This window comes from Sinocyclocheilus grahami, unplaced genomic scaffold, assembly GCF_001515645.1.
Source record: "Sinocyclocheilus grahami isolate Dianchi unplaced genomic scaffold, SAMN03320097.WGS_v1.1 scaffold26.1, whole genome shotgun sequence".
NCBI lineage: Eukaryota > Metazoa > Chordata > Actinopteri > Cypriniformes > Cyprinidae > Sinocyclocheilus > Sinocyclocheilus grahami.
In genome coordinates, this window is record NW_015505205.1 from 210,771 (window position 1) to 234,698 (window position 23,928).

At 36.6% G+C, this 23,928-nt stretch overlaps 1 protein-coding gene across 1 annotated transcript in view; it reads left to right on the forward strand.

The window, feature by feature from the left end:
• Nucleotides 1-22,080, forward strand: part of LOC107565677 (TANK-binding kinase 1-binding protein 1-like) — a 51,696-nt gene extending 29,616 nt beyond the window's left edge. Inside the window, exons 3-10 of the mRNA XM_016250940.1 lie at nucleotides 1,988-2,113; nucleotides 3,841-3,945; nucleotides 4,601-4,745; nucleotides 7,011-7,210; nucleotides 7,976-8,037; nucleotides 15,446-15,561; nucleotides 17,599-18,374; nucleotides 19,640-22,080. Coding sequence (XP_016106426.1) covers nucleotides 1,988-2,113; nucleotides 3,841-3,945; nucleotides 4,601-4,745; nucleotides 7,011-7,210; nucleotides 7,976-8,037; nucleotides 15,446-15,561; nucleotides 17,599-18,374; nucleotides 19,640-19,771 — 1,662 coding nt within the window. The 3' untranslated portion in view covers nucleotides 19,772-22,080. The remainder of the gene's footprint in view (nucleotides 1-1,987; nucleotides 2,114-3,840; nucleotides 3,946-4,600; nucleotides 4,746-7,010; nucleotides 7,211-7,975; nucleotides 8,038-15,445; nucleotides 15,562-17,598; nucleotides 18,375-19,639) is intronic.
• Nucleotides 22,081-23,928: the final 1,848 nt, after the last annotated feature.

Consider the following 23,928-nt stretch of genomic DNA (forward strand, 5'->3'; position numbering starts at 1 on the left):
TGCTGACAGCAATGATTGAGCATGAAACACTATATGCATGATATTTTGGTATCATATAAATTATCTACCAATATTAGAAATATTTAAATATATTAATATAGGTTGATGTTGGACGTGATGGAATAATATATATTGTGAAAAGCGCTATGCAAATAAACATACAAAACTGCTGGTTCATTTGATATGATTTTTGAGTACAACTAGGTAGGTTGGGCTGCTGCCAGGCCTCTGGGGAGCTGCAGATTGGATATCTTTAAAGCTTTTTGGTTTGGTTCTGCCCAAACATATGCATGTATACGCACCAACGACAGCTAGACTCTGAAGAACAGCTGTTTTTGCAGAAGGCGAGAGAGAGCGCCTCCAGGGTTCTGCGTTCAGTGTGGCTCACTGCCTAGTAAAGGGCTAAACGTGGGGAACTAATGCACACAGCTCTTAAAGCTTGTAGGAGTAAAAATATATGAGATCCTGCACATCAAAGCACACAGCGTATATTGATGCCAGTAGTGAAGTAGAAGATGATGTAGGAGCTGAACTTGTAGCCTACAAGAGCAGACCTCTCTAAATTGAAAGGACTGTTTGATACCAACTGACTAATAAACCCCTCCGATTACTTAGTCACCAAGTCGCATTTATATATATTCTATATATATTCTGGCAATTACCTGAAACACATAACAAATACTGGCTGTATATATGTTTTTGAATGGTTATTCATATACTGCTCACTAACTTTATCCCATCTGGAGGTCATTTGAGGGCAAAAACCTGTTTCAGAAGCATTTTGTTTTTCACTGTTGCCATACACTATCGTTCAAAAGTTTGTGGTTAGTAAGATTTTTAATGCTTTTCGCTCACCAAATACAGTGATACTGTGATTTTATTCAATTTTAAAGTAACTTTTGAATGTGATTTATTCCTGTGATGGCAAAGCAGTCATTACTCCAGTCTTCAGTGTCACATGATCCTTCAGAAGAGTGATTTGGTGGTCAGGAAACATTTCTAATAATCATCAGTGGTGGTAACATTTGTGTCACTTTTGAAAATTAGATTTTTTTAAGGATTATTTGAAAAATAGAAAGTTCAAAAGAACAGTCTTTATTTAAAATATAAATCTTTTGTAAAATTATAATGTCTATTATGTCGATTTAATGTATCCTTACTAAATAAAAGCAATCTTTTTAGCAAAGAAAAGAGAAAAACTGAACTTTTGAATAAAAGTGTACATTTAATTTGATTTAATTTTATATTTAATTTAATTATTTTTTAACTTTATTTGTATAGGAAAATAAAGTATAGACAGGATAGTGGGGATGTGAGAGGGTAACAGGACAGGAACTTGACCACTCCTTAAAATGCAAAAAAAAATGCATTTTACTATACATTGTATCATGATTTATATACCCTATTATAAAGCCTTTCTCAATTATTTTACACTGTACAAATTATTATTTTTTTTAAAGTTGTAAATAAAAGATTATTGGAGTACATTTTAGAAATAAATACTGAATAAAATGTCTTTTTTTGGTCTTTATACTTCAAAATTTCATGTTTAATTCAATGTGTTACTTGCCGTTTCATTGTAATTATTTGTGAAATTTAATAGCAATTTCTAAGTGAAAAAGAAAATCCTACACCAGTTTTTCCAGATTAGAATTGCTAGAGATTTTTCACAAACATCTGTTTTAAAATTGTTTACCAACCGCTTTCTGTACAACTTTAATTTGTGCTGAATTTGGTGAATAATCTGTAGACCTCATTTGCATATTTTGTGCCCAAAAAGAACGACAATGACTTAATTTAAATACTCACAGTTTTAAACCAGTCCAGACAGTGCCCTGTTAAACCAGATTGCAGGCTGTTATTAAATATGACATTTTTTGCTCCAAAAATGGCGCAATGTTTATTATACCCATGAATGATTCTATGCAATGGCAGTTTGTGCTTGTGATGACCCCTGTGCCACTTTTTTGCATATGTGTGTGTACAGTTCCCCATGATAAGCGAGTTTGGAGATGACAGGAACTCCTACTGCTCCTTTGAGCCCAAAGACACAGCGCTGCTCCAGTCAGAGAATGGCAGTCTGCAACAGAGAGTCAACATCCTGACCCTCGAGGTGAGAGGACACACACCTAAATACACCCACCCACCCATCTCTTTCTGAACTGTATTTCATCTGATGTTCTGCTAATTTCAAACAACCGCTTGTTATATTATGACTTGGCTATATTGTGTTGTAAATCTGGATTACACGTCACAAAATGGAAAGATTAGAGAGGTAATACGATTAGTAGGGTAATGAAGGACAACTTCAGATGCCCAGTCATTCATGACAAAAGGCCATACATAATCTAGACCACGAACAAGCGTTCATTTTTGCTTGCCTGAAGCCCGCTGTCAATCGTCACTCCTGACTGACTGTGATGTAGAGTGTAAATGGGAAGATCATACTCTCTCTCTGCATCTCTCGGCTCATTGCCTGGCGAAGCGTCTCATTAATTAATGATGCTTGCTATGTGTTTCCATAGCCACAGAGCAGCCTTCCTTCCATCGAAGAGCCAGATTTCTCTTTGTCATCTGTTCTTCTCTCTCTCCCACACCTCCCTCACATTTGCTGACATTTGGTACTTTGTGTGTACGTTCCTTATTCTTCCCCTCCTCATTTGACTGTGGCCCTCCTCGATTTGTGTCTTCTTGTGTTTTATTCTTAAAAAATGTTTTCCAGCACCCAGAGCTTAGCAATCAAGAGCATTTGCTGAGATCTAATGCAGCGCTATAATTAGAGTGTTATAATTGTAGTAGATGCTTATGTGTGTCTGTATTAAAATGAAAGTGCAGGGAACAACATGAGTGCATCTGTTTGACTTTATTATTTTAATTTTTATATATCAGGCAGAACACCGAAATGTTTTTATTCTTTCTCACACCATGTCGGTTTCCAGAGACAAGCAATTTGTCAAAGAGTGAAACTTGTACGCAACATGAACAGTTGACAGAACAGTCACTTGCCCTTTCGACGCTCAACTTTTACATTTCGTTGATCTTGTAATGTCCATTTTTATTGCCTTGTAAACATAAATGTTTGGTTTTCTGTTGCTAATTTGTAACCAACTTTGATATCGGAAGTTTTATCGAAATTGCAATAATAATTGCACATTTTCTGTTTATAAAGAAAAATGTTTTATTAAAAAATAATTTTATATTCATTTCTTCTTCCTTTATTTTTCTCGTGTTATTTTTCATTCATGTATAAATATCTGAAAAATATTTATAGTAAATATAAAATAAATTGCTAAAAATAAAAATGGATCACTCAGAACTAATGGCTGACTAAGAAAAAAATTATTTTTTTCCTTAGTTGAGTCCTGTTATGTAATTATATTTTAAAGGGTCCAGAAACCTCTCGATTTGGCAATATTTCTCAACTGAAAGGAGTTAATAAAGTACTGAGATTTAGGTCATATGTCTAGAACCAGACAGCTATCAGCAGAACTGATATAATTGGCGTACTGGAAAGATATAAAATCCATAACGGTAATAAACAAGCCAGTAAAAAGAAATGTGACAAGAAATAGACTAACTCACAAAATGATATAAAAATATATTCAAATGTTTTTAATATATTTTTATATTACACCTGCCTAATGCCAAATGTTACAACAGCTTGTCATTATACAGCTCGAGGACATCCCAACTGTCATTGTAATTCAAGAGCGTATACACACTAATGTAAAATGTAAAAATGCAAAACATGTCTGTGATTTTTAAATATCATCAGGTGTGTATAAAGCCATTAAGCCAAAGGAAAGTCCTTGTAATGATAGGAGTGTTTGTGTTTTTTAGCTTCAGAAGAGCAAGGAGCGAGAGGAGCAGCTTGAAGATGTCATTCAAGCCTATGAGAAAATCCACATGGAGAAGTCCAGCCTTCAGCGAGACCTCGACAAGATGGTGCGAACTCTCCTAAAACATTCATTCCACCACATCCATGCTAAGTTTGGCTGCCGAGCGGATGGGCAGTTGTGATAATTAGCCTCTCCATGTGCTTCAGGCTTTAATACAACCAGGTGTCCATTTGATTAATCTTGTACTCTCGTACGTCCTAACGGGGCTGTGTGAATGTAATTGGGCTCTTATATTACCCAGCCAAGCCCTCATATAAGTGGATGATGCTGGATATCTGTAATCATATATGCGCATTTGCATCCTCAGTTTTAAACACGGGTCTCAAATGGCTTCGAATGGATTTGGCTGGGACAAAAAGATTGAGTTTTTGAAAATTGCATGATGCAAGCGTTTGAGCATCTGTGCGTTCGCCTCTCTGAAACACTCAGCGAGCTATCAGCTGTTACATCTACATGTTCTCATCTTTTATTTCTGACAAAAAATCCTCATGGACCCGAATGCCGAAAGAATCTGCATGGTGAAGTAATGGCCTCTTTGCCCTTGTATATCCTTTGATCAGTCCCTCATCGCCTGCCTTACTCTCTGTACTTTCTCTTGGTGTTTCATTTTTAATCTTTTATAATCTTTTACTTTTGTGCCCATCTCTTTCCCTTTCCCTCTCTTCTTGTCTCTTTCTTCTCTCGCTCTTTTCCGGGCTCAGACGTCTCTGGTGGAGAAACATGTTGAGCGGATCCACAGTTTAGAGGTGGCTCTGAGGCAGAGGGAGAGCTCACTACACAAACTCAACACACAGCTACACAATAAAGACATGCAGTATCTGCAACTACACAGCCCTGACTCACATAGTAAGTCTTGTTTTGTCTGTATGCATGCAGGTGTTCATTTATAAATCACTCAGTGGCCTAGAACCTGCAGATGTGTGCCTAAACTCACTACCGCTGACTCATTCACTACACAGTAATTGTCACATAGGTCACAATACAAGGACAGATTGAAACAAAAGTGAGTGCATTCAGACAATATTGCACTTTATATGATCTTACAGTTGTTTCACGTCCTGAATGACAAAAAAAAACCTATCTGAAGTCTGTTCAGACTGAGATGAAACAAACAAAAAAAAATAACGTATCACATATGGATATGATTTGGATTAGGTTTGTAAACATAAGTTTTCATTTTTTTTCTGTTCAGACTAATTAAAAAAACTAAATAGTTTAGAGTTGTACACATACTGTACATGTGAAATAAACATGTGGGACATGTCAGTAATTGATATATCCAATTGACAGTCCGGTGAGGTTAATATTCTCTTATTACATCATATACACTGCACAATAAACAGCGCACCACAAAGATGAAATTTGGCCCAAGGAAAAAAAAAATAGTCATATGATTTACAAAATCAACTCCAAATCAAACACACATCTCAGAGTGTATTCCCCAGATTAAAAAATAGCCTTTTTGTTTGGATGTAGCCTATACCAGTGTAAAGCATTTTGAATTGCCTTGCATAATATTATGCAAGGCAATTGTACTTTAACTTACTGTATACAGTATATATAAATATATAGTAAAATGGGAAATTTATAAGCAATGTTTAGGCTGGTAAGTTTTAACTGTAAACACCACAAGTGTAACAAGGTGGGAAAAATTTATATCCTGTATGAGCAAAGTCAGTAAGTTTTAGTCTAATAGCATTAACTAGTATGCTTGGGGAAAAAGAAAACTCTGCAACACCGAATGAGATATACACACACAAATATATATCAGGTTGTTTATTAGCATACAATCACGTTCATTATTTGTCATTTTATGTGCCTGCTTCATTTGTATTCCACTCCAACAACAGATTGTGTATTGGGGTCTTTGAAGTGTCCTTTTTCATTATATATATGCATCACATTTTGTATCTCGTTTTCAATCTAGCCTAATTTTGTTTTTTTCAAAGAGCACCTCTCCTATGAATGACTTCAAACAGGGCCAAGCGGCGGTCCTCTTGTCCTTTTGGTCCTCTTTGTTTTTCCCCTGATGACAGTGTTGTGTTGCGTCTCTCTCTCTCATTTTACACCATTTCCCACTTCCTTTCTCTCTTTCCTTTCACTGTCTCTGAGGCTCAGAAAAGACTCTCACCACAAAGAAACTATGTAACTCAATGGAAAGCATATTTGCGAGATGAAGGTCACACGTTTTCTCCTGTGACCCCTTTCCGGGATCTAAAATGTTTCAGTCAAATTCAAAGGCGCTCAAAAGGAGTCAAATAATCCCAGAGAACTCAAGCAAATTATGTATTTATGTAAATTACGCAACAGAGATGTTCTGTAACCCTGTCAGAAAATAATACAAGAATTATGTCAATTTTGTGTGTGCTCATGAATACAAATATTACATGCAAATATGAAAAAAAAGAATAAAAATCATTTCACTGCGGTTTTGGTGCGAGATGTAGGCGTGCAAGTGTGTGTGTTTTCAGCTTGCTTATTGCTGAACTGTCACAATAGCTGCTGGCTCAAGGACGGCTTTTCTATGAGCTGCTGAATCACCATGCCCACGCCGGGGGTGAGGAGCAGGACGCTCTGACAGGAAGGAGTTCAGTCTTGCATTCTCCATCTTCAAGCTACATGGAGTAAAGGACGTGTGTAGGGGGACTTTAGGTTGTATTTCAGCCCTGTTAACAATGTTGGCCCTGAGGCGCCCACCAAACCTCCTGTCCAGACATTTGTAATTTGGCATCTGTTCCCTTTGGCTGATGAAGGAGAGAATTTCCCATTACGTAACATAAAGAAACACAAATTAGATATTTGTTGGTCTGTTTTGAGTGACAGATGAGATCAGATCTGTTGCTTCAAAGACATGCTGTTGGACAATTTGTCTGCAGATTCATATGACAGGATGTTTAAGGAACACCAGAAATATATTGATATTCCTCTAACATTATAATCAATTTATTTCTGTCTCCACTTAAAACTCCACTTAAACTTTGAAAAGGTAGGGAGTTCATTGTAACCTTTCAATGTGCAATTCTGCTATCCTAGCTGGACGAACATTGATTTTTATTCATTGACGCAATGTTTTTGACTCGTCTGGTCATAATAACCGTCCTATATCTCTAGTGCTAGACTGCCCATTGACCCTACAGAGCTCCCGAAGTCTGGACACCCTTTCTGACCTCAAACTGCAGCGTCTGGAGGCGGAGCTAGAGGGGGCACGGCACGAGGCTCAGGGGGCGTGTCAGAGGGAGGAGGAGCTAAAAGCTGAATGTGAGAGGTTACGGGAAGAACTGAGAGAATTGCAAAGCAACCAGAGACAGAGGGTCAGTAACAAACACACACATGCTTGAAGACTCAAATAGGAACTACACAGTTGAAATGAATTTTTGCCTGAAGTCAGGTATCTTATAATCTGATATATACTGTAACTGACAGTTTTGTCTCAACTATTCTCTGATTCAGAGGAAAAAAATGTGATAAGTAATGAAACATTCAAAAATATTCTCACTTTGATGACATAGCAACTGAATTTTGCCTTTGAATCTTGTCTCAAATCCAGCAGTGACCTGACCTTTCTTGCCTTAGGCTTCAGATTTATGATTTCAAGCCATATATACTATGATTTAAAAGTTTAGGAGTCTGTAAGAGTTAGTTAGTTAGTTAGCTAGCTTGAAATTCATGTATTAAAATGAATTACATTTTTTAGCAAGGACGTGTTAAATTGCACAAAAATATTAAGGCAATTATTTTTCAATACAAATGTTTTTTGAGCACCAAATCAGAATTTAAGAATGATTTCTGAAGGATCATGTGACACTGAAGACTGAAGTAATGGCTGCTGAAAATTCAGCTTTGCCATCACAGGAATAAATTACTAAAATATATTAAAATAGTTATTTTAAATTGTCAATCATTTCATAATATTAGTGTCTCGACTGAATGTTTGGTCAAATAAATGCGGAATTGAGACCTTTCAAAAACATTTAAATTCTCCCAACTTTTAAAGTGTGTAGGTTCACATATAATTCTGATTGCATATAAGTAATATACAGAAAGTATGAAGCCTGATATGTTGCTCTTTTGCACAGGATGTGAGTTCCACATGTGGACAGTGTGATGTGGAGTGGATAAAGAAAGTTGGAGATGAACAGTAAGTGTCTGTTTCATTGATTTAAAGCTTACAGCTGTGCATATTAACTTTTAAGTCATTGCTTTTGTAAATCTATTTGATTAAATTTTGCTGCTATATTATTTGCTGCAGTTGCATGGCTAGTTTCCTTTGGATGGGTGGGCAATGGATATTTGCCAATAGAGGGCAGTATAGCTATTGGCAAGCCTCCAGATCACAGTCTCACAGAAGTGGTCTGAAGTATTCTCTCTCACAGAAGTGGTCTAAAGTGTTCTCTTAACTGACGCAAAAGAGAATACAGGTGAACTGAAAGTAACCTGTGTTGAAGTGAAATGGGGATTCTCTTTTGCACCTCACAGTTTCACACTCTACTCCCCCTCTGTTTGAATTGCTGGTTCTTGTAAAAGTCGTGATTTAACAGAAAAACCTTATATGCAGTTACTCAGACATTCTTATGCTGGTAGTTTTCGATGGTTTTGTCTTGTTTTCTGATGGAGGGGTTTATTGAGAAAAAATATTTTCATTTTCGTAGATACTGATTCTAAAGAAAAGGCAAAAGACAATCTGGGGTTTCAATAATCTCCACAATGTTCAGGTTTATTTTAACTGAAATTGATATCCCTAATTGTTTCACATACTGTATGTGGATGTTGTATTCTTTTTCTTAACTAAAAGTGCACAGATTATATAAATTTTAATGGCAACTTTTTTGTGTTAACCAGGTACAATTATTAACCAGTATGTTGACCTTGTCAACATCAGTGTGAAGTCTTGATTTTAAATCATCGTTGAGTCATCAAAACTTGAGAAGTTGTATCGATACATTGCATTTCCATCAGCTAAACATTTAGATGATAAATTATTGGATGGAAAACTAGCTAAATCCTTGCCGGTTAAATTGATTTAGCAGTCTCTGTGTGTAAAAAGGTGTCGTCCCAACTTGTCAACCATAAACCCGAGAGTGTCACCTTAGTGTAAATATAGATATTCTCAATTATTCTCAATAAACATATATATATTAAATTAATCTGAAATGAATCGCGATTAAACCCTTATTAAAACTTTAATTAAAACATTAAAGTTTTTAAATATACTTTTATATTGCAATAATTTCACATTCAATCTTCAAATTAATGTACAAACAACATAAAGACATAATTTTTTAATACTTGTTTAATGGCATACCAAGGATCCCCCCCCCCCAATATTTAACTATTGACTATAGCCATTCAACATTACAGTATAATTGAGAACTATCAATTTTAACATTTTTTAGACTTTAAAAAATAACTTCTTATATAAGTGAACTCATAACAATCTTCACATAAACCCATTATAATAAATGTCATATTTACCTGTGCCCTTCAGCAGAAATATACAGAAAATGAAATTGAAGTTATCAAACTCTAAATTCTAAATTAAATATAGGTGAATCCTTAAAGCAATAAAGTTAATTTTTCCTCTCTTTTTTTTCTTTGTCCTTTGATTAATAGACATCACAGCAGCTGGTTATCAGGTTATTTTGGCTATTATTTCTTTGGGATAGGGTTCTTATGCTGGAATGCAGTGTTTTCTTTCTCCAAACATAACGCTGCTCATTTAAACCAAAATGGGTAACACTTTACTTGAAGGGGTGTGCATAAGACTGACATGACACCTTCATACTCATGACATGACACATGTCATGAATATGAAAGAGGTTTTATGCATGTTTATGACAACTGTCATTAAGTGTCATTCGCTTAGTTATGTAATTTTTAATGCAAATATGACATTATTTGACCTAACCCTACCCCTACCCTTACCCCTAACCATAGCCCATAACAAAGACATCTCAAACAATGTCATCTTTGCATTAAAAATTACATAACTGAGCGAATGACACTTAATGACAGTTGTCATAAACATGCATAAAAACCCTTCATATTCATGACATGTGTCATGTCATGATTATGTATGTGTCATGTCATGATTATGAAGGTGTCATGTCAGTCTTATGCACACCCCTTCAAGTAAAGTGTAACCCCAAAATGTTCTATTTTGGTCTCATCCATCCACAAAACATTTCTCCAGTTTTCCTCTGGTTTGTCCACATGATCTTTAGCAAACTGCAGATGGGCAGCAATGTTCTTTTTGGAGAGCAGTGGCCTTCTTCTTGCGACTCTGCCATGGACACCATGGTTGTTCAGTGTTCTCCTGATGATGGACTCATAAACAATAACATTAGCCAATGTGAGAAAGGCCTTTAGTTGCTTAGAAGTTAGCCTGCAGTCCTTTGAAACCTAGTGGACTTTTACATGTCTTGCTTTTAGAGTGTTCTTTGTTGGTGGACCACTCCTGGGGAGGGAAACAGTGGTCTTGAATTTCCTCCATTTGTACACAATCTGTCTGATTGTGGATTAGTGGAGTCCAAAAAGATGTCTTTGAAACATTTTCTAGCCTGATTAGCAACACCAACTCTTTTTCTGAGGTCCTCAGAGATCTCATTTGTTTGTGTCATGATACACTTTCACAAACATGACCAAAATTTGATAGATCCCTGTTCTTTAAAGGGGTCATATGATGCGATTTAAATTTTTCCTTTCTCTTTGGAGTGTTACAAGCTCTTGGTGCATAAAGAAGATCTGTAAAGTTGCAAAGACTAAAGTCTCAAATCCAAAGAGATATTCTTTATAAAAGTTAAGGGTCAACCACGCCTACCTAAAACAGCTCATTCTAACAAGCCTAACACATGTCTACGTCACGATGTGGGAAGATTTGCATAACGACGGCCAAATGTTCACGCAAAGAAAGAAGGTGTAACTTTTGTTCTCGCTGTAGTATTGTTGCCGCCGCCGCCTCCATGTTGTGAAGATGCTGTCTGTATCGTTATGAAAGCAAAACTACTTTGTTTGGCCTTCCAAAAGAGGACGATATCCGCTTCCTCATGTCTAGAGCTGATCTGTGCTGGTCGCTGAGGAAATACATCAACTTCGCGCTGTGGATCGCCGGATTGGCTTTCACCGTGGACGAAGCAGAGTCCAGCCCGGGGTCGTCACATGTGGTTGCCGCAAGCCCGCTGGCCGCACCATTCTCTAGCCCGCCGGCTGTTCCTCACTCTAGCCCGCCGGCCTCTGCTCACTCAAGCCTGCCGTGTGTGATGCTGTGTTTCGTTGTGAAAGCGAAAAATACTTTGTTTGGCCTTCCATAAGAGGACATGACTAGAAATCAGAATACACAAAATAATGTTCTTTTTAGCAACATCAAATGACCCCTTTAAATAAAACAGGGCACACACTGACACCTGATGTCATCTCAATGATTAAAAACACCTCTGAACAGATGGACTCTAATTTCACCTTCAAATTAACAGTTAATCCTAGAGATTCACATACTTTTGCTGCTCACAGATATGTAATATTGGATCATTTTCCTGAATAAATATATGACAAAGTATATACTTTCATCTCATTTATTTGATTGGGTTCTCTTTGTCAACTTTCAGGACTTGCATGAAAATCTGATGATTTTTTTGGGTTATATTTATGCAGAAATATAAACAATTCTAAAGGGTTCACAAACTTTCAAGCAGCACTGTATATATACTTGAGTTTGCATGCAAAAAGGGCCTTCCTTGAGATGCTAACATTCAACATGTATCTGACTTTCTTTGAGTTTTTTGGTTTGATATCAGCATTCCTTAAAATGGCATTATTTACCCAAACGGTAACACTTTAGAATACTGTTCCGTCATTAATGAATAACTACACAACAAACAAACAAATGAGTAACGCAATATTAACACATTAGTAACTACTAGTAACTAACAGGAAACTGATTAATGAATTGGTAAGAAATAGTGCTTAGTCGAATATGGTAGTTCACTATTAGCTAATTAGTAACTATTGTTTTTTCATACCTCTCTTAGAACTACTAAGAACTACTGTGTACCGGTCCATAATTATTATGAATAATGCATAATGTACAATTAATTCTAAAGTGAAGGTCATGGTAACTGACTTGTTATGACTCAAATATTACCAAAGTCTTCATAAGGAATTACTGATTATTTGGATCAGTATTCTAAAATGAATAACATGATAACTCTCTTGTCATGACTAAAATAATTGTAAGTGATTGGGGTTTTTGCTAGTTTCTGGATAATAATTCCTTTTGCTGAATTTGGTAACACTTGAGTCATTACTAGTGGGTTATCATGATCTTCACTTTAGAATTAATTATACATTATGTATAATTCACATTAATTATGAACCTGTATACAGTAGTTCTCCAGGATATGAAAAAATAGTAGTTACTGATTAGCTAATAGTAAACTACCACTTTCAACTGAGCGCTATTACTTACTATTAATCAGAGTTTCTTGTTAATTAATAATAGTTACTAGAATGTTAATAGTGCATTAGTAATTTGTTCTTATGTAGTTATTTATAAACAATACATGAAACATACTGATTTGAAGGGTTGAGAAGTATGTTTTGCAATTATTTTTATAATAATGATCTCTGGCAAAAGGTACTTATTTGTTTCTGATTACATCGTATTTATTGTCTGCAGCATGGGCTGTGCTGATTAAGTTATTTGGCTGCTTTAGATTTAAGTTTTGCTGAAAAATAGACGATAAATTCATATAGCCAACATTTGTTTGCATAAAGAAGACGAATGTTATAGATACTAGTTTCAGCACAAAGGTCAGACATCGCTCAAACAACCCACATACCCTCCCACACTAGATCATCATCAATATTCAGATAAAAAGCACACAAATACACACACACACACACACACACACACACACACATCCTCCCACTCATTATTTATTTATTTTTTTTTTACATTTTCTTATTTTTGTGCTCAATAGTTCTGCAGATGCTCAACAAAATAATTTTTTCATACTTCAAGAGCTTTCATTTTACCTTTCAATGTATACACACAGGACAACATATATGTGTTTGTCTATAGACAGAAAGACAGACACACACACACACACACACACACACACACACAGGACATGCAGGCAACACTACTCTTGTTTCATTTCGTTTATGTTAATAGGAAGATGTTCACACATTCAGAGAATGTTTCAGTGAACAGTCCAAAAGGTGATGCATATAGGCCATTTCCTAAGATTCATATGGTGCATGCAAGTGTGTGTGTGTGTGTGTGTGTGTGTGTGTGTGTGTGTGTGTGTGTGTGTGTGTGAGAGCATGTGAGAAGGTGAGAAAAAAAAGTGTCACACATCATCTAAATATGCTGTAAATACCTCTTTGATAGATAGTGTCTATCAAATGAGGATGCCACTTGGACAGATGAGTTGTTGCTCATGCGTCGATAATGACGGAGGAAAAAGACAACTCATTACCACTGAATACCATGGCTGCTTGGGCCTGACTGTGGATGCTCAGCAGCCCAGAGGGCCAAATGAAGGACACAATGAGCACAATGGTAAGAATATCCAATGCTATGATTGTCCAGCAACAGAAGACAACTTAGCAGATAACTGGTGGAGCGAGCTGGTTAACACTGCTTGGCCTGTGGTTTATTTTGATCTGTGGTCTACGAATATAAGTTAAGGCTAAAGATCCAGTACTTTGTCTATATTGATGTTAGTTTGCTCTTTGGTATTAAGTATAGTCTCAATAAAAACCGATAGAAGGCAAGATTATGCAACTGTGCTGCTGGTTCTCTCTTACTCAGTTAATGCAGATTTCTTTGGCCCATATGGTAATTTGTGTGTGTGTGTGTGTGTGTGTGAGTGTGTGGGACTGAGAAAGTGGCAGAGAGCTAAGTCCTCCACTAACCGAGAGAGAAAATTGACGAGATGTGACCTTGCACCAGACCGCTTTGGTGGCGGATGACTCATTTAACTCATCTTATTAAAATGCAGTGAACTTCTTCTTGGCCCCTTCTTGTGTTCATGACCCTCTTCATGCTTTTTAAAAAATATATATTTAGTCATTATTGCCATTTGCAATTAATCAAAATGTGCTGTAAACAATACATATTGGTGACATCGCATAGTCAAAATGGTAGTTGACCTTAAAAGCTTTTGAATTTTTTTGTTTTTTTTGCAGGGAGCTGTTTTACATTTACTTTTTAAAATATTTTAAAAATGACACCCTTAATGGTGTTGACTTGAAATTAATTTAACAGCATGATGTTTATACTACTTATACTATATGTACTTATCTGTGGTTGTCAAATTCATGCGAATGTACACATGTTAAAAAAGTGATCGGTCACACTTGCACTACTGAAGTGTAAAACTGAAATGTCTCTCCTGATATATCTAACACCATCTCAAAAACTATGAGTCTTTTTAAAATAAAGCACTGAAGGTTTTTGTGAATTTGGTCTATGTATAATCAGATAAAGGCCATCTGATGACATAGTTTCTGTTTCTTTGCATCTAAGTTAACTGGAATTTTTTACCATAAAACTTACTTTTTGATGGTTATCATAAATGTGTCAGACTTATTTGATTGTTGTGCATTTGAATTATGTAACTTTTGAGCAAGCTAGATAAAACCAAGACACAATCTGATCAATTTTTTTGTTAAAAATTAATGGCGTATCAATGGAAGGAAGGTTGTGAGTTAAGTGAGAGATAATGCACTGTCATTTAGTCATTATTGCAATATAAATCACACATGCTTTATTTTATTATTGATGATGAAAGTCTGATTGCTTAATACATGACCAGCTACCATATACATAAATAAATACATGGATGTTAAAATTGATTACATGTTAAAGTTACTGTATTATGCGTGAAGAAAGAGACAGCAGAGTGCTGCGAAAGACTTGCAGAGCAATGTAGGAAATCACTTGCCAATTTTTGTGATGACTGAGGCTTTTTAGAAATTCAGTTGCCATGGTGAGTGACTGCAGAGTCAGATGATTTGAAACTACACTGTTTTCTTCTCTGTGCCAGTAATGCTTTATGTTCTCACTGGTGGAGCGACTCATATCGCAGTTAAATAGTGTTACCAACTGTGTCATAAACATAATTGTCAACCATTGTTACAGTACGTGCTTCTTATTATTGCTTTTAAATGTCACAGTTAAGTACTAAGGAAATAGTGCTGATATTTTTATTGTCAATGTCAGTTATACAGTAATGTGTTACTGCTGTATAGATGAAGTGCAGTTCCATCTTAGCTGATTAGCAGGTGGTAATAGCATGATGTTAATTACACCTGGCACCTAGTTTTGTGAATCTGTGCGCCAACATAGATTTTTAAATATAAATTTTACATAGAAAGAATGAAAGGGTGATGACAGATACTTAATTTAAGTACTCAAGATGCAAAGCTATTGGTTAAACTTGACTACAGGTGGTTATGAGACTAAAACGGTTTAGTTAATTCCCTCTGGCTCTCTATTTCTCACTCCCTTCTCATTCTCTCTCTTTCTCTTGCTCTCTCTACAGAGTAAATCTGGCTTTGGCCTATACTGAACTAACTGAGGAGTTGGGCAAGCTACAGGCTCTGACCTCGAAACAGACAGAGATATTGCGAAAAGCCTCACAGGAGCCGGCAAGCCCAGGTAGGAGGACAAGGATTTCGATATGTCATCAATATTATACATTCAGTTAGAGACGTATATATTTGAACAACTATAATTACACTTTACAGAGTCATGAACATACACTATATATCTAAAAGTATGTAGACATCATCTAATTACCCGTTTGTATAGTCGAAAGAGCTCAGTGACTTTATTTAATGTGGCTTTGTCACAGGATTCAACCAGTGAAATGGTTTACAAATATATACGTGTCTGTGTGTGCATTTATATACTGTATACCTATAAATATGCACAGTACACACATTAGAGAGTTCTGTAGAACTGGCTTAATTAGCCCATTTCAAATGGCTGGAAAAAGGAAATCACTATTTAATTTCATGAAATAGTTTATTACTTTATATTCTAATGACCCACGACACTCAATGAAGTCCTTTGGGATGAGTTGGAACATCCACTGCCAACGCCTGACCTTACTGATGCTCATACTTTTTGCCATGTACAGGGTAATGAAGACCTGGTTTAGGTAATGATCATATTTTCATACTTTAATAAACCTCTTTTGTAATTCAGCCAATTTGTCAAACTCATACAAATTCAGCAAAGTAGGTGGGTAAACAGGCACTTTTTTTTAGCACTGCATGCTTGTTTGCTGTCTGGTTAAATTCCACAAGGAATGTTTTTGCTGACATGTTCTGATCGCCTCTCATGTCGAGTGCCTCTTATGAGTTTGAGAACATAAACAACTCCCCCCTTATCTTTTTAGCACCTCTGCTCTCAACCACACAACCCATTTGATATAGGAAACCAGACCAAAAAGCAGAAGCGGAGATGGAGGGGGGAAAAAACCCTACTGATTCATAGATAGAAGGACTGATTTCTCTAAATAGCTGATTGCAATCTCACGATTGCAGGAAGCTCAGTGTATGCACGTTAGACTTATTATTGAGAGACAGATGCATCTTCTGTACAGGATCTTGTGTGCCCGTTGCTAGTCAGAAAGTGGTGTAGCAGTAGCCTACCACAGGTGCTGGGGTGAATGCACAGGAAAACAATACGAAAATATCTCAAAGAGGAAATGTGAGGGGAAAGAGGAAGTCATTACAGACATCTATCTGTCCATTAGGGACTGTGCTGTTTACACAGTTTTTAAAGATATCCTTCCGGTAATAAAATGAACCATGCTACATTTAATGAAATAAAATATTCAGATATATTATATATGAATTTAGCCATATAAATTTAACAGAAACTACATGTCTTTACCCAATGGCCATGTCTTACGTAGAGCATATTCACTGTCTTACGCTTTTATGACTAACTCATAACTTGCGTGTGATATTGTGCAAATGTAAGTTGTAATATGTTGTGTCTACTGTATCAATGCATGTTAATATCTTGTGGTGGCATGTTTTTAATCAACAGTATTTAAAATTAAATTGTTTAAATATCGTCATGATGCTTTTTTCATCTTGTCTTTGTTACTGTTGATGAAAAAAATTATTGTTAAATTTACGATGTACGGAGCCCCATAAATATATTTATTGACTTTGTTAATTCTAATTCTTACTTCCTGGCCTCGATTTAAATAAAACCATTTAAATACAATGAAAATTCGAGCTTTGTAAAAGCAAGGCTTCATAATGATGAAACAGATTTTTCTTCCATGTTGTGACATACATCCAAGTCTAACAGATTGATTATAAAGAAAAATGTGTATTTATTGGTTGCTGGTTGGATTTTGAGATGTGGAGGAGGCAAAAATGGCAGGTAGATGAATGTGAGCTTGCAGGGGCAGAGTTTAAGTGCACTAAATGAGGAAAAAGCCCAACATACATCACCATAGAGAAGTCTGTCCTCTGACCAGCGGTTTGAGTTATGATATATGATTAATATATGAGGCTGACTTTAAAGAGCGATATCATCAGTAATTTTGTTGACAAGATTAACACTGATCTCAAGTATTTATTCAGTGTGTTTATTTAAACATGTATCTTGTCTAATATTAATTCTGCTGATTTTTTTCCACTTTTTAAATGTCCTGTGTTTATTTTCTAGTGCAGCGCCACTCTCCTGTCCCTCACCAGAGGCATTCTCCTGTTCCGCAGCGCCATTCCCCAATCCAACAGCGCCATTCTCCCATACAACAGCGCCATTCGCCTGTTCCCCAGCGGCGCTCGCCAGTGCTGCAGCGTCTCTCTCCAGACATGCATCGTCGCTCGCCTCTGCCTGAGCTCAGCGACGGCCCCGCATCCTATTCCTGCAGGCCCACTTCCCACCACTTGAGGGCCAGTTTCCAAGGAAGACGCAGTTACTCTGAAGTAGCCGATCCATCAGCTTATCAACGGCCCCCACGGTTCACTCTGGACCCAGTGTCCACTTTGCCAAAACCTCGACCATATGTTGACAGCTACCACAAGCAGCAGCAGCAACAGCAGCAGCAACACGGAGGAAGCCAGCACATGTTAGTTCAAAGACAGGGCTCTCAGTCCGGGGTTGGAGGTGATGGGGGTTTGGCTGAATCTCCACGGCTGTCCAGGGAGCTGTCTTTCCACCACTCGGATGTGTCCCACTTGCATTTTGAGCCTCAGCCCAGCCCAGCACCTCTGCATTCATCCCCACAGCCTCCACAGTCCTCAGAGGATGAGGAGGAGTGGTCCTGCCCTCATCCCATCAGTCCTCCGCGAACACTGGGGGTGTCGAGCCCCTCATCAAGCTCCAGAGGCCCTGCCTCTTGTTCCGCTTTCCCCATTCCTTCCCGTCCCAACACCCTTAGCTGTCACCCACCTGGATACCTGCACGCAGAGCATGCCCAGTCTTGGCCATCCATCAATGTGAGTAGAAAATCACATTCAGTGGCCAGAATAACCTACCTAGGCTTATTGGAAATGTGCCTGTGATTACATTTCTGTGAAATGTTACATTGCTTCTAGCTCATTTCATGACACTTTCAAAGTGAAATGTATAGTAAGTGGCGCTAAAAGCATGTTCAGTTTTATCCAAAACAGATTAACATAAATCTGACTCGTACCCCAAGCACGCCATATTGAAAGTGCAATGCTGTACCTGGTGAGCTACCAAGCAAGTTTACTACATCAAAAAAGCCATGTGATGCTAATGTCAAAATGTATCAGTTTTACAAACAATGCATTATTGTAAAAGTGTTTTGAGGTCATAATATAATGTTGTGCATAGAACAAAATTCTAGATAATAAAGACAAAAAAGTATTTATAAATTGAAAATCTTACCCTGTAATCATAAAAAAGAAAAGGAGTAAAAGTTGTTTGTTTTACCACCACTAGTGTTCATTTGAGCTAGAAAATGCGGTGAACTGTGTAAATAGATATGTTTTTGGCATTTTGCAAAAATGTAGGTAGAGGCCCATTTTTCCAATGAACCTATGATGAGAGTATACAGTGACAAAGGTGAAGTGTGTAATTTCTACACCATTTGTGTCACCATACGGAAATAAAAAGTAATTTTTTCAGACTGAATTCCTCAAACTTGTGCAGCATTCAGAATTAAATTGAGAATGTTTAAATTGAGAAAGTCATGACAAAGCCATGTGTTCATATTTAAAAGGCTTGAAGTTTGAAATGTCACCTAAATTTGTTTCCTAATTCACATATACTTTTTTGTATTTAATATAAATTTGTAGACCAGGGAGGATTAACAATTAATTAATTTAAAATCCACAGCCTGTATTCCCAATTCAACTTCCTGTAGAGTTTGGCCAATTACATTTAAATAAGAACTTATGGAATGAAAGGGAGATTTCTAATGCACAACCGTGGTCTGCTATTGGCTGTACAAACAGATAACCCCATCCCCAAACTCACCCCATTGGTTGAGCCACCATTGCTGTGTCTGGCTGCTCTAACAAACACAGAAATATTTTGAAAGCACCATGGAGACAGTGTTTACAGAGGAATCCATATTCATATGACTTACTTATAGCTGTCTGTGCCAAACAAGCTAGAAAATGAAAAGAGTTTAAACTCAGTAAAATACACATTTCACATTTATTGTATCTTTTAGATTTTAAGATGTGGATTTTAAATATTATGGCTTTCAAACATATCACTGTGCCCTTTGCAGCTGTGGATGGAGACAGAGGAGGAGGGTGACGTCAGGAGCTGCCCGCTGTGCCAGCTAATCTTCCCTATTGGTTACCCTGATGATGCCTTGATCAAGCACATTGACTCGCACCTGGAGAACAGCAAGATCTGACACCCACAGCCACGCCATGCCCATGACCTTCTGTTGTTCCACAGTTACATTCATTCTTTGCTCCTGGTATTTTTAGCCGGGTGCTTTCAGGCAGAATGTAGGTGATGCACCTGTGGCCAGTCTCCCAATTTGATAAGTGAAACGGAGATCTGTGATTACCTGCAAAACTCAAATGTGTCATGAATAGCTTATATATCTATATATCGCTTCTTTTCAACAAAAATGTATTGAAAAATGGTAACTTTTTATTTTAAACACTTGTTTATCAACAATTATACACACACTAAACCAAACTGACTGAGCATATTGCAATATTAAGGCTCTCATTTCAGCTACAGTTCAACTACAGTTCCCAAGATTATTTGCATTATTTACACTTTAATGTGGTCACAGAATGTGCTTTGTGGCCATTTTTGGAGAACTGGGTAGTTATGAGGGTGCTATACAGGATGAGTTTGAGGGAATATTAGACATAATGGCCAATGGTTGCATTATTTGAATTTCAGCACTTTATATAAGCCCTTAATATCCAGTTTACCTTTATCAATATTACTAACACTGAGGTAAAAAATTTAATATTTCTATAACCTTATAGAAATCATTTATTTTTTAATACTCCAGGGTCTTGAATACCCTTAAATATATCTTAGTTTGGCAGGACTTCCCTTTAACAAAACTGAATTCTTTGTAATTATCTGTAAATTCACAATCGCATCTTTTTTTTTTTTTTTTGTCTTCCGGGGTGTTTGGCTGTACAAAGATTTTTTCTTAAAAATATTCTTAAAGAATTTCCTCTCATAATGTACATAATGATTGCAGCTCTGTGCACACAGTTTAGCCAACCACTGACAAAGCATCAGTTACTGTTGTTTCTCAAGACAGTAATACTGTGATTTCCATAGTACACTTAGACAGCGGAATGTTTTTGATGTAATTACTTAAGAAAAATTGCTTTGACAAAATATATCTGTTCGTCTGATCACATCACAGAGCGCAATCTGTTTTATCAGTTCAAACTTTTTTAATGTACTGTAAATGTATATCTGTATTTAAAGCCAATTATATGTATTAACCTATATAATATAGATATGCATTTTTCAAGCTTGGATAAGAGCAAATGGAAAACTACTGGAACTGGTAATTCAATGTTTTGTATTACTGTGATCCAAATGATACAGCACCAATTTGAGTGTGTTTAATTAGTGTTTAATTATCTTACTATTCCCTATTTTTCCAGGTGTACCTTATACTATGTTATAAAGTCTTCTTTCTCGCTACTTTCCCTGATTCTGCAGACTTTGTAAAAATGAGGGCACTGGATCTGCTACTAACCCAAATACAGAGGAACTAAAATGGGAAAGTAGCACAAAAAAGTCATCACTGGTGCACATGTGCAAAATTACGAAGCCAAATATAGCGAAGTGCAAAATAAGAAGCTATATGCTGTCTGTCAAATAACTGGGTGGAGGTTTCATTCAATTGGTCATCTAATTTGATGTGGTAATTGCTAATATTCTGGAAAATACCATTCCAGATGTTGTAAATATACGAATCTATGATGAAAATAAACGTCTATGATGTCACCATTCCAAATACCATGAAATACAAGTGTGGATAACTGAAATGCCATCAATGCAACCAAAGACACAGTCTGCTTGTTTTTTTTAAAATTTCTTTTCACACATGACCAAGCACCACTTAAGAATATTACCCTGAAATATGGTGCGACTGAAACATGTGGAAGAACATTTTCGATGAATAGTGTGCAGACGTGGAAAGATGCAGCTAAAGTGTAAAGACAAAAGACATTCTGCATAATCACCCACAAGTTTCCATATACAGTATTCATATATATATTATATCTTGTCTTGCACCCTTGTCCATGAACATGCAGAGTAGAAGCAAAGTAAAACTTCAGCCACTATTCACAAAGATTCGCTCAGGAGTTGTTTACAGTAAAGAGCTATTGCTGTTACCTTGCTCCTCAAGACAGTGTTTTTTTTTCTCATGCAAAGGCAAATTAGCAAACGGAATTCTTTTCTGGATGCTCAAAGTCTCTCTTTTGCCCTGTAGTTTGGTGTGTGATTTCTTTGTGATATAACTCAGGGGATAAAGCTTTGTGAATATGGCTCCTTGACCATACACAACTAACCTCCACTGGGACAATATGAGAATTCGCCAAATCTATTGAAGAGCCAAGAGGACGCTAATGGGGAAGAGAGATTTTGTCATACCAACAAGGTATACTTTAAAGAAAGAAAAAAAATGAATGCATATTGTGTCAAAAAATGTTCTGTAAATATTATGAAATAAACTGGAACATGCTCTAATTTGGTGTACATTTGTCTGATTTGGTGAGTATTGCTAAAATTATCCACAAATTATGCTTTTCACTCAAAATCTGAGGTGCATAAGCACAGATCAATGAGGCTTTCGATCATTAAGCACCAAGAAGAAATAGAAAATGTGCTAAATGGAAAAATAAGTTGATAAAAAGACTGAAAGCAGTTATTTTAGATAGCAAAAATATTTCACAATATTACTGCTTTTGCTGTATTTTGGATCAAATAATTGCAGGCTTGGTGAGCAGAAGTCTAATTAAAGCAGAAACTATTTAAAAAAACACTAAAAATCTTACTGTTCAAAAAATGTTGACTGGTAGTGTACAGTATATGCATGGACATTTTGATTTCTTTTTTTTTTTTATTCGACCAAAAGTATGTTTTATGATGATCTCATAATAGATAACTTGGAAAGAGTCTCTCTCTCTCTCTATCTCTCTCTCTCTCTCTCTCTCTCTCTCTCTCTCTCTCTTTAATTCATTCAACTGATATCAACAGAGTTGGTTTTGTCAAAGTGCTGTTTTAAAACTCTCATCTGTTTTCCCCTAATTCCCCCACCCCACTTCCGACCCTTTGTGTCATTTCTCTGTCACATGCATACATGCTCAGAGAGAGATGCACTTCTCTCAAGTTCACAGGATGGCCCGCCCATCCGCTCAAAACCACATGCTCTCCGTGAAGAGCTCAGTACTCTCTCTTTCTCTCTTTCTTTCTCCTTTTCTCTTTTTTTTCTCTCTCTCTCTCTTTCCTTTTCTTTCTTGACAGACTCACACAAACAAACACATCACACAGGCAAATGCCTCCACCTCAAACAAATGTAGGTTTTAGGGGGACTAATTAAAATTTTATCACAAAGGGAAATCAAAGCCAAGTTGATTTATGAATCATAATTAATTTCAAACATTACTATAAGTACAAGCTCTATTTTTTTTCATTGCTTTGGGGAAGTTAATAAGATTGACTTAAATCGGGTTTTTTTTTTTACCAATATTTATGCCTAAATCTGTAATATTTAACTGTTGTGAACAGGGGAAAAAATATATCTAAAATTTCCACACACAAAAAAAAGCATTCAAAGCCGTTTTTCACCTTTTGTCTTACGTTCATGGGAAAAAAACATAGAAACAACTTGATAGACTATGATAAGAGTTCAGCGTTAGTGGTAAACACAAATATCTCTTTTCTGAAGTGTTGCTGCTGTCATCTTCACACTTTTCTTAAGGCCTTACACTAAATAACGAAAGTTCTCAAAAGTGAACAATTGGATAAATTCTGAAACGTTTTGTGAAGGCGGCTTGGCGTATACATGCATTAGTATCACCATGGATTTAAAAAAAAATCAACGTATGCACACACTTCTCATGGCCAAAAATATGTGGAATCCAAAAACCACATCAATAGGTGCTTGTTGAATATTTAATTCTAAATCCATTGGCGTTAATAGTGAGTTGGTCCTACCTTTGCTGCTGTATCTGGGAAGACTTTCCACTAGATGTTGGAGCGGCTGAGGTGATTTGCCGCTTTTCAAGCACAAAAGTAGCAATGGTATCAAAAGGTCCTTGAATCACAGTCAGCATCTAAATTCATCCCAATTCATTCAGTGGTGTTCATGTTTGGGCTTTTTGCTGAACAGTCACTTTCTTTCACACCGGTAAATAATATCTTTATGGTCGTCACTTCTATGCCCAGGCATATTGTCATACTGGAACAGGAAAGGTACACAAAAATGTGCATGCTGCATGATTGATTATATGCACCTGCTAGTAATGGGGCCAGGTGAAATAGCCAAACCAGTTAATTAAAAGGTGGTGTGTT